This window comes from Ambystoma mexicanum, chromosome 2p (genome assembly GCF_040938575.1).
Source record: "Ambystoma mexicanum isolate Mex_15411 chromosome 2p, UKY_AmexF1_1, whole genome shotgun sequence".
Lineage (NCBI taxonomy): Eukaryota > Metazoa > Chordata > Amphibia > Caudata > Ambystomatidae > Ambystoma > Ambystoma mexicanum.
This window is the reverse complement of record NC_090923.1, coordinates 1,012,803,673-1,012,818,899: the sequence shown is the minus strand read 5'-3', so window position 1 is coordinate 1,012,818,899 and position 15,227 is coordinate 1,012,803,673. Positions and strand designations below refer to the sequence as shown.

Below are 15,227 nucleotides of genomic sequence, written 5' to 3'. Positions count from 1 at the left end.
CCAGCCCCTCTACTACTTTAGCCCACCATACTTATAACCCCCTGAGTGTGTCCCTTACAGTGCTCCACTGCTTCCAGCTAGGACACACGCTGCTCCATGTTGGAAGTGCTGCTGAATTACCCCTGCACATACTTGTGAATAGCACTTGACAGCAAAGGTTAACAGATATAATATCAGCCACCAAAATAAAACCGGCTCACATACTCCAAGATCGCATGTAACAATCCATTTGAGTGGTACCTTGGAGCATCTTTTTGTTTTGGGCTTGTGTTTCAAAGGGTGCCTATTAAAGCACGCATATCCAATTATATTTATCAAAATACAAGCTTCACAGGACACAAAGTCATTAAACTGGCCCTCATCACCCACAAAACCGTCCCAAATAGCCTGCTGGGCTGGCCATTTGGGCATTGCCCTATTTCCTTGAAGCCCAGTCCCAGTCAGCTAAGAGGGCATCTTAAATAACCCTTGCATCCACTGAGGAAGAGAAGCCTAGCCCATGCTGAATGGTTATTGAGAGGTCTGTAGGACACGTGTTATCAGTGTGTGTGAATGAAGGGAATACCATGAGCGTGAAGGGTTCATGCAGGATGTTTGGAAAAAGATGGTCAAGGTAGGATGATCCCCACCTACGGGTGCTGCTCCAGTGGATGACCGGTCGTCCTGGCGAGCTTGCTTCTCATCCTCCTCATCACTGTCAGCGAAGTCGTCCAGATTGCCAATATCCAGTGGCTTCACACTCATCAGGCTAGCCAGGCTCTGCATGTCTTCATCCCTGTAGCAAGGAACAAACAAAGTGAGGCTGTGTAGGCCAAGCAGACTCTAATATTAAACCGAACAACCTTAGGGCAAAGGGGGAATACACTCTTACCTCTTATCTCACAGTTGCAAGCTTCAAAGCGCCCAAAAGACATGAACAGCATTCTAAAATCTACATAACCATCTATGCACGTGTGAAAAGTTCACCTAAGCAATCTGTGAAATACCAGATATGGCAGTCTTTAAAGGCTGAGATGCACAAGTTATTTAGCATGCGTTGACGTTTATTCAGATGAACACTTTGAACATATTAAGAGTCCAGTAGTATGGGGGAAAGGCAGTAAAGCAGCAGTAATTCTGCTACCACTGCTGTAATGACCCATGACCGCAACCGCTGTACCACAGGCTACGGAGATAAGGTGCAAGATTTACCTCCATCAAAAAGCTGGAGGTAAATCTATCACGTTACTGCTAAAACTAGTTGGATTTACCGTGCAGAATTATTGCTTGCATTAAATCTGCAAACTATCCCTATTGAGTCCCATGCAGGTTCAAAATGTCTGCAAGATAGGGGCGGTTTATTTCCTGCTTCTAGCCTAGGAGATCCTTGTGAGCTTGAAGCCAACAGCTACAAGGGGCTACTTTTGACTCTGCAGGACTGATGCATTTGAGAATGTTAATAAAGAAGAGCTGTGAAACATCTACCACTCATTTAAACATAATGAATCAAACATAATGTGCAAAAATGTAAGATTTGCCTCTCCTGTAGAAGTTATAGGTTTGCAGTGCACTGTGTACTCGCTCCTAGCTCCCTAGCAGTTGGTCCTGCCTATTGGGTGATGCCCGACAAACAGGAGCTGATTTTAGCTCCTGCTTATTGGATCTTTGAACCCTCCTATGGACTCCAAAAATGGGAAACACCACCACTGTGTCGCCACTTGTAATCCTGTGGTACATCCACGGGTCTAAGTGGCAGTAACGGTAAGTGGTTTTGGCAGTAAATCAGTATATTTACTGTCAAATTCGTAATGAGGCCGTCTCCTCTGCATATGCCGCCATCAACTGTGCCACAATCAAATTGATGTCCTGCTGCACTAGTATGTAGGTAATCAGAGGATAATGGGTAACTAAGCTCTTTAAGAATTGCATGACGGGTAAGTCAAAGAAAAGCCCATGTTCAGTCTTGCACATAGCAATTGATAAAGCGTCCTACTATCCTCTCACCGTGGAGATCTGCAGACCATCCTTCAACAAGGAAAGCTCAACATCCAGCACCCTCACCACAGTCGGTGGGAAAGGGTTGATCTGTAGCCTCTGGCATGAGAACCACGTTCTTATATTTTTCCCTCAGGAACAAACCATTAAGGCTAGAACTTCCACTGACCTTGACCTTTGAGCATGACCACGAAACTTCAGACATTCAGAAGCCAAGAGTGTCGCTGTAAATTGCCCTTGTTTGTGTCCAGAGATACTGAAATCATCCAAACCACTCTGTGACTGAGATTCTATGTCACAAAAAAGAGGAGACCAATATTCCTTAACTTCTTTTACTTTTTTACACCATGTGAGTCAATTAATCAACCCAGGCCTTATCAGGCCTCGCAACCTCACTTTTTATCCATAATCACGTACTCTTTTTTTTGTTGCAGCAGGTGTTACCCTTTTTTTAATAACCACAAGTATTATCTTTAAATTGCTTAATTTGCTTTGTTTGTTCTTTGATATACATGCATTCAATAAGGCCATGTTTTGAGTACTGATGCTCTTTGGTTTTCGCTTGTCTTCGACATTTTATGACGTTTTGTTTGCTAATGACGAGTGTCGCAAAGGCCCGACCTGTTTATACATATATGGTTGTTTTGTGCTTCATTTTCAGAACAAACATGAGGGACCAGAGAGGTCACTGAGTTGTTTGGTGACACTCGGTGCGGTCGCTTGGTGTGCCCTGAAGTAACACGATTCTTCCCCTCAAGTCTTCAACCCGGCCTGTCCCACTGCTCAGTGGTTTAGCCAAAGTTTCACTACAGAGTGGTCTGCGGCGGCGTATACATGGTGTCCTCTTTGGGCATGACTCCTATACACTAAGAAAAAGCTATTTATTTAATTGGAATGTTTTCTCGTGTGCGCTTTCATGACCAAGCCGAAGTTTTCGTTTTTTTAGACTGTCTTCATTATATTTATTATTACCCAACTTAATAGTACACATTTTATTGACTGTGTAAGGATGACAGATAGAAAGGACCCTCCCAAAATAAAAACATTTGCATGCAGGTTCTACAAATATCTCTGGACATCCAATTGTATGTGAAACTAGCTGCATAGGATGAACTCTCTTAATTGGCCTAACCACTGCAATCTCTCCCTGGTTTCTGTCGCAGTATACTCTGCTGTTTTGTATGTGCGCCATCGTCTAACGCCACCAGCAGGCAGGTGCTGGGACTGGGGGAAGGCAGTCAAACTGACACAGCATGCGCATGACTATTTGTTACCAGCCCGCAACCCTAGGTGGCGTTTCATCAATGCATTTCAAGTGCTCTCACAATGTCTCCTGGATAAACCACATTATCAAAAGTCTGTGTCTTTTTGTCTGAAATTGAGGGCAATAACTGCTCTGTTACACTTGTGAAAACATGTGACGTTCAGTTTTGTGTTTTCTCTGAATAAAGGGATTTATTGTGCAAGATCCATCAACAGGATTTGCTCATTACACAATACGCAGCTCCCCGGGTGTTTTTTTCTGGCCCTCCTCTCATGCCCTTGGCCAGTATAAATCTCTGTTGAAGGATTCCAGCAACCTTGGACAACCTCAGGACCCATATTTAGCACTGCTGATTGGAAAGACAACTAGGAGGTGGGTGATCTTAGGGAGTAATATGATTTCGAGTTGTGACACAAGCTATATTCCCCCAAGAGGACTGTTATAGCAGTACAGTGCAGGATTACCCAGACCTGCCCTGGTCGTCATATTTCAAAAAGTCCTGGGGACTTTAGTGTACCAGACCCCTGACGGTCTCAGGCAAACTACAGTGAGAGCAACAGAATTATAATGCCCAGGCAGCATATGCCATAGTGCCTCCACCATGCTCCTAGTGTTTCGGTGTCCACCTCACAGGTGGCCTTGGGTGACTCTCAAGTGCTGCCAAAGAGCACTCCAGGAGGTCAACATTGGGGGCAGTATGACAGCCCTAAAGAGGCCTGCCTTTTATACACTTCTCAGGCTCCACTATTACATGGGAGAGCACTCTGTGGTCAGACCAATTTGCGATTAGATTTTTTATTTTGCCTTAGTCTACTGATCTTAATTTCCTGCATCATGATGAACAGCGATATCATACATTGAAGTATTTAGACCTTAACACCCATGCCTCCTTTGGCAATACATGGGTACTAGCGACTAACGTGATGATTCTGGCATATGGCTTGTGAACCCTCGTTTTTGCTTTTGAAGACCTCCTGCTGCTTTACAAAGAACTCCAGCACAACCAGCACCTCTCAATGGGTAAGCGCTTCAATTTTGGCGTGTTTTGCTCCTGATGCGGCGCGCTTAGCATTTTGTGCTCCAAATTCGAAAAATACCTTGCTGGCAAAGCACTAACTACCTGGAGAGCCCTCACCTGGCTCATTTCTTCCAAAAACCCTGGTTTTCACTCTATTTCTGCCTCTCCCTCCTTGGGGCCCATTGTTTCTTTCCTGCCTCCAAGATGGCTGCTCATTTTCCCTTTGCCTAAGCTCCACTGGGCCTGCACTGGTCTCCCCCTCCCGTTGGTTTCAATGGTCACCATAGACCAATAGCAGCAACCCGGAGACCAGTGCACCAAGGCCCACACAAAGGCTCCTGTCAGCTTCCCTGTCTGCTTTACAGGCTGCAACATGATATTTCTGCAACAGCCAAACCCTCCCTGAGGCTGCTACCCCTGGACTATTGGACTACCATGACTCGTACAACACATTCTGCCGTGGTTAGTCCCTCCTTTCTGACTTCCTTTGTACTACCTACTCTGCTGGTACTCCCTCAGCTCTCCTTGTTAGGTTCTCAAATTGTAGTCGTGTCTGTACTCACCCTTACCATCTGACTCCCACTTGAGTCCTTAACTACAGGACCTTCATCTATCCTGAAAGTCAAACTTGGGTGTATTTTTGCATTTAACTTGAAAGTCAAACGTGGGTGTATTTTTGCATTTAACTTGAAAGTCAAACTTGGGTGTATTTTGCATTTAACTTGAAAGTCAAACTTGGGTGTACTTTTGCATTTAACTTGAAAGTCAAACTTGGGTGTATCTTGCATTTAACTTGAAAGTCAAACTTGGGTGTATTTTTGCATTTAACTTGAAAGTCAAACTTGGGTGTATTTTTGCATTTAACTTGAAAGTCAAACTTAGGTGTATTTTGCATTTAACTTTGCCCATTGATTGTAATCCTGCTAGCCCAGTGACTGTTCCATACCGCTGCACTTGCTTACTCCTTCCCCTGCCTCCTCTCTTCATACTCATGGCGCTGTCTGTTTCCCCCATCTATTCCAACTGCTTCTCTATCAACTATCCTTCCCTTCTCACTAAGTCTGGAAAGAAGAAGTTTAAAAAGGATATCCTGGCCTCCAACCCTGGTCTCCCTATTACTGATACCTATACCAGCGCCTCTTCCAGCCAGACCCTCACCGACATCCTTTGTTGTTCCTTCGCCGGATCTATGGACCCCCGTATGATCTCTGAGCTCTGTCCTGTCTCCTACTCTCCCATAAATGGTGGCACTCGCTGGGAAGTCCTCATGGCTTCTTTTGACTCCTCCAGAGTCATCCTTAACATCTAACTAAATGGCACTGTCATGGTCCAAGGTCCCCAGGCCAATCTCCTCCTCTTCAATAGGCATTTCCCTTGCCTCATCACCTTCCTTTCTTCTCCGGCTGTCCCCTCCTCTCATTCCTTGGCTACCTTGCCCACTTTTCCCTCCTCTGCCCATCTTCTGGCTACCTCCACAACTCCGCAGGACGTACCTCTGATTTCTACCCCTCCCCGGAAGGTCTTTAGGCCAGCAACCTTCTTCATCTTGCCACTCTCAACTCTCGCTCTGCTGTCAAACACTCCTCTGACATCTGCCACCTCCTTGAAGAACTTGACCTTGACGTCCTTGGTCTTACAGAGACATGGTTCACTGCCAGCTCTGTCACGAGCTTTGACACTCTCCTCCCTGATGGCTACAAGATCCTCTCTGCACCCAGATCCACTGGCCCTGGAGGGGGTGGAGCCTTGATCTATCCTGAGTGGATTCCTACCACTATAATTCCCGCTCAGATCTACTCCTCTTTCAAATGCCTCGTCTGCAGGCTCTCAATCTCTCCTAGCCACTCTCTTACTGTTGCCACTCTCTACCGGCCCCCTGTTCAAATCACCTCTTTTCTCTCTGAGTGGGCTGACTTCTCCTCCTCTCTCCTGGCCTCAACCACTCAACTCCTCCTCCTTGGTGACCTCAACATTCACCTTGATTCTCCCTGTCCCTCAACTTTGCTCTTTCGCGACCTCTGCGATTCCCTTTCCCTCTCTATCCTCCCCTCTGGCCCAACGCACTCTGCAGGGCACACACTTGATGTCTTGATCTCCTCTAGCCTCCCCTATCTATCCCATCCCTCTCTCCACTCCCCTCCCCTCTCCTGGAGTGACCACTACCTCCTCTCCTCTCATCTCTCTCTTCCCCCCAAGCCAAGCCTACCCCAACACTGCCACCTACCTTCGTGGACATCCGGCCCATGAAGCATGTGTCAGTCGAGGCTTTTGCTTCCACTTTTCTCTATTCTTCTATTTCTGATACCCTTGATGTTCTTGCCCCTGTCATGAGGATCCGCCTGAAGTCCAAAGGCAAGTGCAATTCCTAGTATGACTCCGGCCTAGCTACACTTAAACGTAGGTGTAGGGCGGTTGAGAGAAAATGGAGGGATTCCTGCTCATCCTCTGACAAACTGGCCTGTCGCCTACTCCTAAGGCAATACCGTCTTTCTGTCCGTACCAAGAAGAGAGTCCACATTCAAGCCTGTATCTCTGCGGAATCTAACAGCTCGGCCCAACTCTTTAAAATTTGTAAGGAGCTGGCCAACCCTGCTGCAGTCTCTATCCCTCCCCTGGCCTCTCAGGCTCTTTGCAATGCCCTGGCCTCACACTTTATCTCAAAAACCCAGGACATCCTGTCCACACTCTCCTCCACTCCCTCTCCGTCGGTACTCACTGACCCTCGTCCAGCCACACCCCCACCCTCCTTTTCTTTCTTTCCTCTCTTCTCCCCTGATGAGGTCGCTAGACAAGTCCGATCTATGAAAGCCTCATCAAAACAGGTTCATCCCTGTTCCTCTAAAACTCTCAAGGACCACATTGATACACTGGCTCTGGCCCTTGCCGACTTCTGCAACCACTGATTTGCCTCAGGATCCTTCCCCTCCCCTCTTAAGCACTCCCTTGTGCATCCTCTCCTCAAGAAACCCACAGCGGATCCCTCTTGTCCGGCCAACTATCGCCCAATTTCCATTGCCCCCTTCTTGGGCAAACTCCTTGAAAAGCTGGCCATCTCTCAGCTAAACCTTCATTCTGATTCTGTTGGCTGTCTCCATGACCATCAGTCTGGCTTCAGATCTGGCAGAAGCACGGAAACTGCTCTCCTGAACATCCGTGAAGATCTGCTTTCCGACCTTGACTCTAGCATTCCCTCTGTTCTCATCCTACTTGATCTCTCCTCTGCCTTCGACACGGTCAACCATACCATCCTGCTCAACCGTCTCCGGGATAACTTGGGCATCACCGATCAGGCTCTGGCCTGGCTGACCTCTTTCCTCTCTGATCGACCCTCCCAGGTCCAACTTGGGTCCTTCCTATCATCTATCTTCCTCTCCACCTGTGGTGTTGCCGAGGGGTCTAACCTCTCGCCCTGGATTTTCAACCAATACATGGCAACTCTTGCCCGCTATATTGCCATTTTCTGCTCAAACTTTCAATGCTACACTGACGACACTCAACTCATTTTCAGGCTACTCTCGGCCACCTCCTCCACCTCTCTCATCACTGATTGCCTAACTGCCATTCAAGATTGGTGTGCCGCCAATGATCTTTGTCTTAATTCCAGCAAGACGGAGATCCTCCTCATTGGCACACCTTCCTTTCCCCTCACTCTCTGGCCGGCCTCCCTTGACCCTCCTCCTATCCCCACCTGCGAGGCCAAGAACCTTGGCGTCACCTTTGATTCCACACTCTCCTTCTCCGCCCACATCGCTGATGTATCAAACAAGTCAAACTTCCTACTGCACCTCTTCAGAGGTATTCTTCCTTTCCTCTCATTCCCCCAGAAGCTCACTGTCCCCCAAGGTCTGGTTCTCTCTAAGCTGGACTATTGCAACAGCCTCTTTCTTAATTTACCTGCCTCTACTCTCCGCCCTTTACAACTTATCCAGAACAGGACTGCGAGACTTGTCCTTGGACTCAAGCCCTGGGATCGTATCTCTCCAGCTCTGAAATCTCTCCATTGGCTCCCAGTGGATGCAAGGATTAAATTCAAAACCCTCTGCATTGTCCACAAGGCTTTCTGGGGCCTGGGTCCAACATACCTTCAGCTATCCCTCTGCAGATACCTCCCATCTCCAGCACTCCGCTCCTCTACCTCTAACTCCTTCAGGGTCAGTCGTTTCTCAAAGAAACAAGCTGGGGGTAGATCTCTGTCTTCGGCTGGGGCCTCACTCTGGAACAGCCTCCCTACCACTCTAAAACTTGAGAACCATCTCCGGTTCCGGAAGCATTTCAAAACCTTCCTCTTTGCTTCTGCCTTCTCCTCTCCTCTCCCCTGTTGATTCTACTCTCCCTTGGCACCATGCACCTGGCCACCCTCTGTCCTCCGGACCCAGGTACCTGCTCATCTTGCCAACCTCACTCACTGCCTCCGGGCCACCCCTTGCACTGGGGTCTGTATCTGTACCCATACTGCCCTCCCCTTTTCTCCCTGCACTTTCAGACCTACCCGGCCTGCTGCCATAAACCCAGCACTTGCCACTTGCTGGCTGCATTCCCATTGTATGTTGCCTTTTTATTTATTATTTTATTATTATTTTTGTTTTTTCCTTCTTGCTCCGCATTCTCCTTTTGTTCCCCCTTCAATGCACTTCTCCCCCTTCCCCCTCTACCCTGCACTTGCACGTTCTCAATGTCACTGAGCCTAGTAAGATCGTTGTTTTTGTTCTCCCCTGTTCCCCTTCCCTTGCCTTGTCGCGCTCTGAAACACTTGTGTATGAGCGCAATAGAAATAAAATATCAATATCAATATCAATAATTTCCACACACCCATTCATAATCCTTTGATTATAATTCAGACACTGAAATGAGGTGAGAGCTTCTTGGCGACATAGAACACACTTTAGACATCATCCTTAAAGAAGCAGACGAGAAAGATTGGATAAACAATAAAACCAGGATGATTTTATATACCAACTATCCTAGAAGAACAAGTTACTTACCATATCTGGTAACGTTCTTTCGATGGGATGTTCCTCCGACGTATTCAATATCTATGACAGTAATGTCCACAGCTGTGCTGCTTCGGAAAATTTTCGGCAGAGGGCGTCCTGCATCGATGTCGTCGATCCCATGTCCCTCGAGGGCCTCCGTCGAGGGTCGATGTCACTGCATGTTATATATAGGACGCACAACGCTCGTAGCCTCAGTTGTAGTTTTTTCCCAGAACGTATGGCACCAATCTTCTGCCAGCCTGACTGCAGATAGCCTTGCAGAAACGTAAGCTGCAATCGCATAGGAAATTCTCCAGAGGGGCAGGTTGGGAGGGCGATGTGGAATACGTCGGAGGAACATCCCATCGAAAAAACATTACCAGATATGATACGTAACTTGTTCTTCGAGGGGATTGTGTCCTCCAACGTATTCCATTTCTATGACAGACTCCCAAAGCAGTACCAGATTATGGAGGTGGGAAAAGAATTTAGAAAACCAATCAAATGGCGGAATAAAGAACCGCCTTACCAAAGGCCAAATCCTGCCCGTGGATTGAATCCAGGGCGTAATGCTTGACAAAAGTATGTAGAGAAGCCCACGTGACTTCTTCACAAATATTCTGAATAGGAACATCCCGCTAAAGGGAGGTGGAGGTAGCCACACCCCTAGTAGAGTGAGCATGTAATCCTACCGGAGGGTCCTTACCCGCCAAACGGTAAGACTCAGTAATAGTGAGGATAATCCAGCTGGACAAGGTCTGTTTGGTAACAGCCTGGCCCAACCAGTGTTCAGCATAACCGATAAAGAGCTGATCGTCCACTCTGACCCAGGACATCCGTGAAATGTAAAAGCTCAGAGCTCTCCTAGGATCCAACCTATGGAGCCTCTCCTCATCCTTGCCAGGATGCAGAGGAGGATAAAACGCCGGAAGAACTACCTTCTGGCTTAATTGAAAATCAGACACGACCTTCGGCAGAAAAGAAGGCCCCACCCAAAGGACAACCCTGTCCTTATGGAAAACAGTAAAGGGTGGCTTGGCCGAAAGGGCCTGCAACTCACTCACTCAGCGAGAGGAAGTAACCGCAACTAAAAACACTGTCTTGAAAGACAACAGTCTCAAAGCACAAGAGTGCAAGGGCTCAAACGGAGCACCAATCAGAAACTTCAAAGCCAAATTCAAATCCCAATCCAGCACCTGGAAAGGGGACGGTGGAAACACATTAATCAGTCCTTTTAGAAACCGTGAAACCAAAGGTATCTTAAAGTAAGAACACTCTTCAGACGAGCGCTTAAATATGGACTGCGCCACCAGGTAACCCTTAATGGTACACACTTGAAGGCCCTTGTGGGCTAAAAAAAGCAGAAAAGACAAAACCATAGGAATGGAACATTGGAAAGTATCAACATTCTGTCTCTTGCACCAGTCGCAGAACTTACGCCAGCGGCGACGGCACAGGGACTTTGTTGCTGGCCGCCTGGACGAAAGCAACACCTCCATCACGTCATCCGGGAGGTCCCAATCCTTGTGTCTCAACCTTTCAGATACCAAGCGTGAAGGTTGAGTGTCCTGACCTCTGGATGGAGAACCTGAGCAGATCCTCTCAGTAAGGAAGACGTCATGGAGGGCAGATGGACAATTCCAGAAGGTCCGGGTACCAATGTCTCCTGGCCCAATCCGGAGCCACAAGAATCATGCGGGTCCCGAACCTTCGCAACACTTGAGGAATGACGGGGACTGGAGGAAATGCGTACAGCAGCGGGAATGACCAATCCATCACGAATGCATCTCCTAAGGCTCATCTCAGAGGAAATTCCCTTGAGCAGAATCTCTTGCACTTCTGGTTTACACTGGTGGCGAAGAGATCCACTTGCGGGGTTCCCCTAAGGGCCAGGATCTCCAGAAGGACATCCTGAGCCAACTCCCACTCATGAGAGACTGAGCTGTGCCTGCTCAGAGCGTCCGCCGCTGTGTTTTTTCGTCTCCGGCCAGATGAACTGCTGAAATCGAAAGACCTTGTTTGAGGGCCCAGAACCAGAGCTGCATCGCTTCCCTGCACAACAGGAGTGACCCTGTACCCCCTTTTTTGTTGAGCTAGTGCAATGCCACTGTGTTGTCCGTCATGATCAGAACACTTCTCCCCCGTACAGTCGGCAGAAAAGCCTTGAGGGCAAGCCTGATGTCTCTCAGCTCTAACAGGTTGATGTGGAGTCTGGACTCTGATGGAGACCAACGACCACTGAAGGTCAGCTTGTTGGCATGAGCACCCCACCCTGTGAGGGAAGCATCTGTCACAATCGTCACCTCCGGCCATGGTTGCCATAACGGTTCCCCATTCAGTAGGTTCCTTTCGTCAGCCCACCACAGACGATCCTGTGCTACCGAGATCGGAATCTGAACGGGATCCGACATCTTGCCCGAGAACTGGGACCAGTGCAGTTTGAGAGCCCATTGCAGAGATCTCATCCGCAGTCTGGCCTCCGGCACCAGAAAGATGCAGGATGCCATGAGGCCCAGCAACCTTAGGAAGTCAAAAGCCGGGAGACACTCGGCACGTTGAAACTTGTCCACCATCTGCACAATGTGATGAGCCCTGACCTGGGGAGGGGAACACTTCCCCATGGATGTGTCTAGCACAGCCCCGATGTACTGGAGCTGTGGGGAAGGTGTCAAATGCGACTTCTTGAAATTCAGGGAGAAGCAAAGCCTGTGGAGGGTGCAGCAGGTGAGACCGAGATGATTCAACACTTGCTCAGGAGAGCGTGCTCGGATCAGCCAGTTGTCTAGGTAGGGGTAGACGTGAATCCCCCCTCGCCTGAGGTAGGCTGCCACGACCACCATGAGCTTGGTGAAGACCCTCGGGGCGGAGGTCAAACCGAATGGCAGGACCCGAAACTGAAAGTGCGAGTCGCCAGCTGCAAACCTCAGGTACTTTCTGTGCGTGGGATGAATAGGCACATGAAAGTACGCATCCTTGAGGTCGAGAGACACCAACCAATCCTGAAGTTGAAGGGCCTGGAGGACCTGAGAAAGAGTAGCCATCTTGAACTTGTCCTTCCTGAGAAGGTTGTTCAACCAAGGCAAGTCCATGATGGGCCTCAACCCACCGTTCTTCTTGGGAATCAAAAAGTATGGGGAATACCATCCCTTGTTCCTCTCCGCCACAGGCACCAGTTCTATGGTGCCTTTCTCCAGCAGGGATAGGATTTCCTGCACAAGGAGCGTATCCGGGCACTTCAAAGAGAGATTCCTCGGTGGACTGTCGTGAGGCCGCCGAAGGAAGGGAAGGCAGATGCTGTGGGCTATGGTATCCAGAACCCACACATCTGAAGTAATGGCAAGAAATTCTCCGAGATGCTAGCCTGCCCCCAACCGGCGAACCATGGAACATGGCCTCATGACTGAGATGCAGCGGCTGCGGCAGTGCCTGATGGCAAAGAGGCAACTTCCTGAGCGGCTTTGGCACCACGATTTCCCCGACCAGCACGTGGAACTTTTTTCGCTGACAACTTTGACTGGCAGCCCCTCTTGATCTACCAAATGAGGAGTAGTATCGAAAGGATCCTCCCCTCCATTGCTGTCCCCTGGGACGAAAAGGCGGAAGTTGCCGTACTGCAGCGCTCAAAGACCTTGCTGCAGCTTTGGAGGTCTGCAACCTCTCAAGGCTCTCGTCAGCCTTGCTGCCAAACCAATGAATGCTGTCAAAGGGCATGTTCAGAAGATGGGATTGCACATCCGGGGCAAAACCCGACTTCCACAACCACGCAAACCTGCGTATCAAGGAGCTCGCAGCCATGGACCAACTGACACTATCTGCCGTGTCCAAACCCGACTGAAGGGATTTGCACATAGCATGCTTGCAGTCTTGCGTGAGGGCCAGAAAGTCATCCCTTTCTTCCCCCTCAGGAATATGCTGAGCCGCCCAAGACACACAGTGTGTGTAAACTTCGCCAAGGCACAAGTGGAGTTGGCCGACTTCAACGCCATACTCGCAGCAGAAAACACCTTTTTCGCCCAACCATCAAAGCGCTTGTCGTCCCTATCAGGAAGGATGGTAGGGTACGCAGTCTGCTTCGAGGTGGCCATAGCCGCCTGCACCACGAGACTCTCCGGAGTAGGGTGCGATGATAAGTAGCAGGGGTTACTACTGGATGGGCGGTATCTTTTCGGGTACGACCTGTTAACTGCCGACAGACTCTCCGGAGCAGTCCAAGCCACCGCCACCCTCTTTTGCAAAGCCATGTGAAATGGCAACACCGGGTCAGTGGACAGACCCTGATCCAGGATATCCATCAAATCATCCTGATCAAACTCCACTGGGGGGCAGACCAACCCAAGTACTCCGTCATCCTCGACATGAGACGCTGATAAGAAGATTCAGCATGTGCCCCAGGTTCAGGCCGGCCAAACTCCACCTCCGGCAAGGTGTCAAGTCCACTGGCATCATGCAATGACTGACGGACTTCCTCCATCTGACTATTCCCAGATGCACAGGCAAGCCCATCTCCTGATCCGACAGTTCCTCAACCTCCGAAATGTCTTGCAAAGGTTGGAAAAACTCCAATCTAGGAGGAACAGAAAAGGGCTCAAAAACAGGCCTCACATCATTGCTGCAAGCCTTCCTCAGAGGTTCCACAGCCCTCAGGGGCACCTCAGGCAAATCCTCCACAAACGGCGTTGTGGGCGCCGACAACTTCTTCGAGGGCGGAGACTCGAGAGAGTCCTTCAATGGACATGGCGCTGACGGCTTCGACGACTTCTTCGAGGCCGAAGCCTCGAGAACATCCTCCGCCGGACACGGGCCCTCTGCACGGCCTTGGCCTCTCATTTCACTACTAAAACTCAGGACATCTTGTCCACCCTCTCTTCCTCTACCATCTATTCCTCCTACTCTACCACTCCTGGCCCATCTGAGGCCCTCTCCCCTCCTCCTTTCCCCTGTTGACCCCTGACGATGGTTCTAGACAAGTACGATCTATGGAAGTCTCATCAAAGCAGGTTCTCCCTTGCTCATCCAGAACAATCAAGCACCACATCGATACCCTTGCTCAAGCCTTGTCCGATTTCTGCAATCACTTCGTTGCCACTGCAACTTTCCCCTCCCCCTTAACCACTCTCTTTTGTATTGCCTTCTAAAAAAGCCCTCAGCCGATCCTTCCTCTCCGGCTAACTATCGCCGATCTCCATCACTCCTTTCCTGGGCAAAATCTTGGAAAAGCTGGCCATCTCTCAACTTAATCTACACACTGAATCTGTTGGTTGCCTCCATGGCCATCATTCTGGCTTCAGAGCTGCAAGAAGTACAGAAGCTGCTCTCCTGATCACCCGTGAAGACTTGTTCTCCAATCTTGACTCTAATCTCCCTTCTGTCCTCGTTCTCCTTGATCTATCCCCTGCTTTTGACAAGGTCAACCATGCCACCCTGCTCAATCATCTCTGGGACAACATTGGTATTGTTGACCTTCTTTCTCACCGACCGACCCTCTCAGGTCCAACTGCGGTCTTTCGTCTCTTCTGTCTCTCTCTCTCTCTCTCTCTACTTGTGGTGTTCCCCATGAGTCTAACCTCTCTCCCGGCTCTTCAACCACTACCTGGCACCTCTTGCCCACCGCATTGCTACTTTCTACTCCAATTACCATCGCCAAAGAGAGCTGTAGGCATCCCTCTGTCCCCACTAGCACCCCTGGGAAAGGAGGCCAACACTGGAGCCTGTGGTGATGGCAACAGTGCAGCCGCTGGCACAGCCGGCACCGGCGTGACTGAACAAGGCCTTAGAGGCAGAGCCACTATGGAAGCGGTCATAGCCACTGTGGAGACAGTTAACGTGGTTGTTGACAAGGTTGTCGATGGGACGAAAACTGGTGAAGCGGGCTCCGTAGACGAGGTCGTTGACAAAGTTGTTGACGAGGTAGCAGGCTTCTTGGATGAAGTTGGAAGTCATTGACAGGACAGCAGGAACATCCATCCGCATCGTGGTCTGGATGCAAGCAGTAGATGCA

The 15,227-nt window shown here is 49.3% G+C and overlaps 1 protein-coding gene across 3 annotated transcripts in view; it reads right to left on the bottom strand.

Moving 5' to 3' along the window:
- The window catches only part of EHBP1L1 (EH domain binding protein 1 like 1), a 745,047-nt gene that overhangs the window by 268,583 nt on the left and 461,237 nt on the right, over window positions 1-15,227 (bottom strand). For all 3 annotated transcript variants that reach the window (XM_069644852.1, XM_069644854.1, XM_069644853.1), the window contains exon 6: window positions 630-775. In XM_069644852.1, the coding sequence (XP_069500953.1) occupies window positions 630-775 (146 nt within the window). The remainder of the gene's footprint in view (window positions 1-629; window positions 776-15,227) is intronic.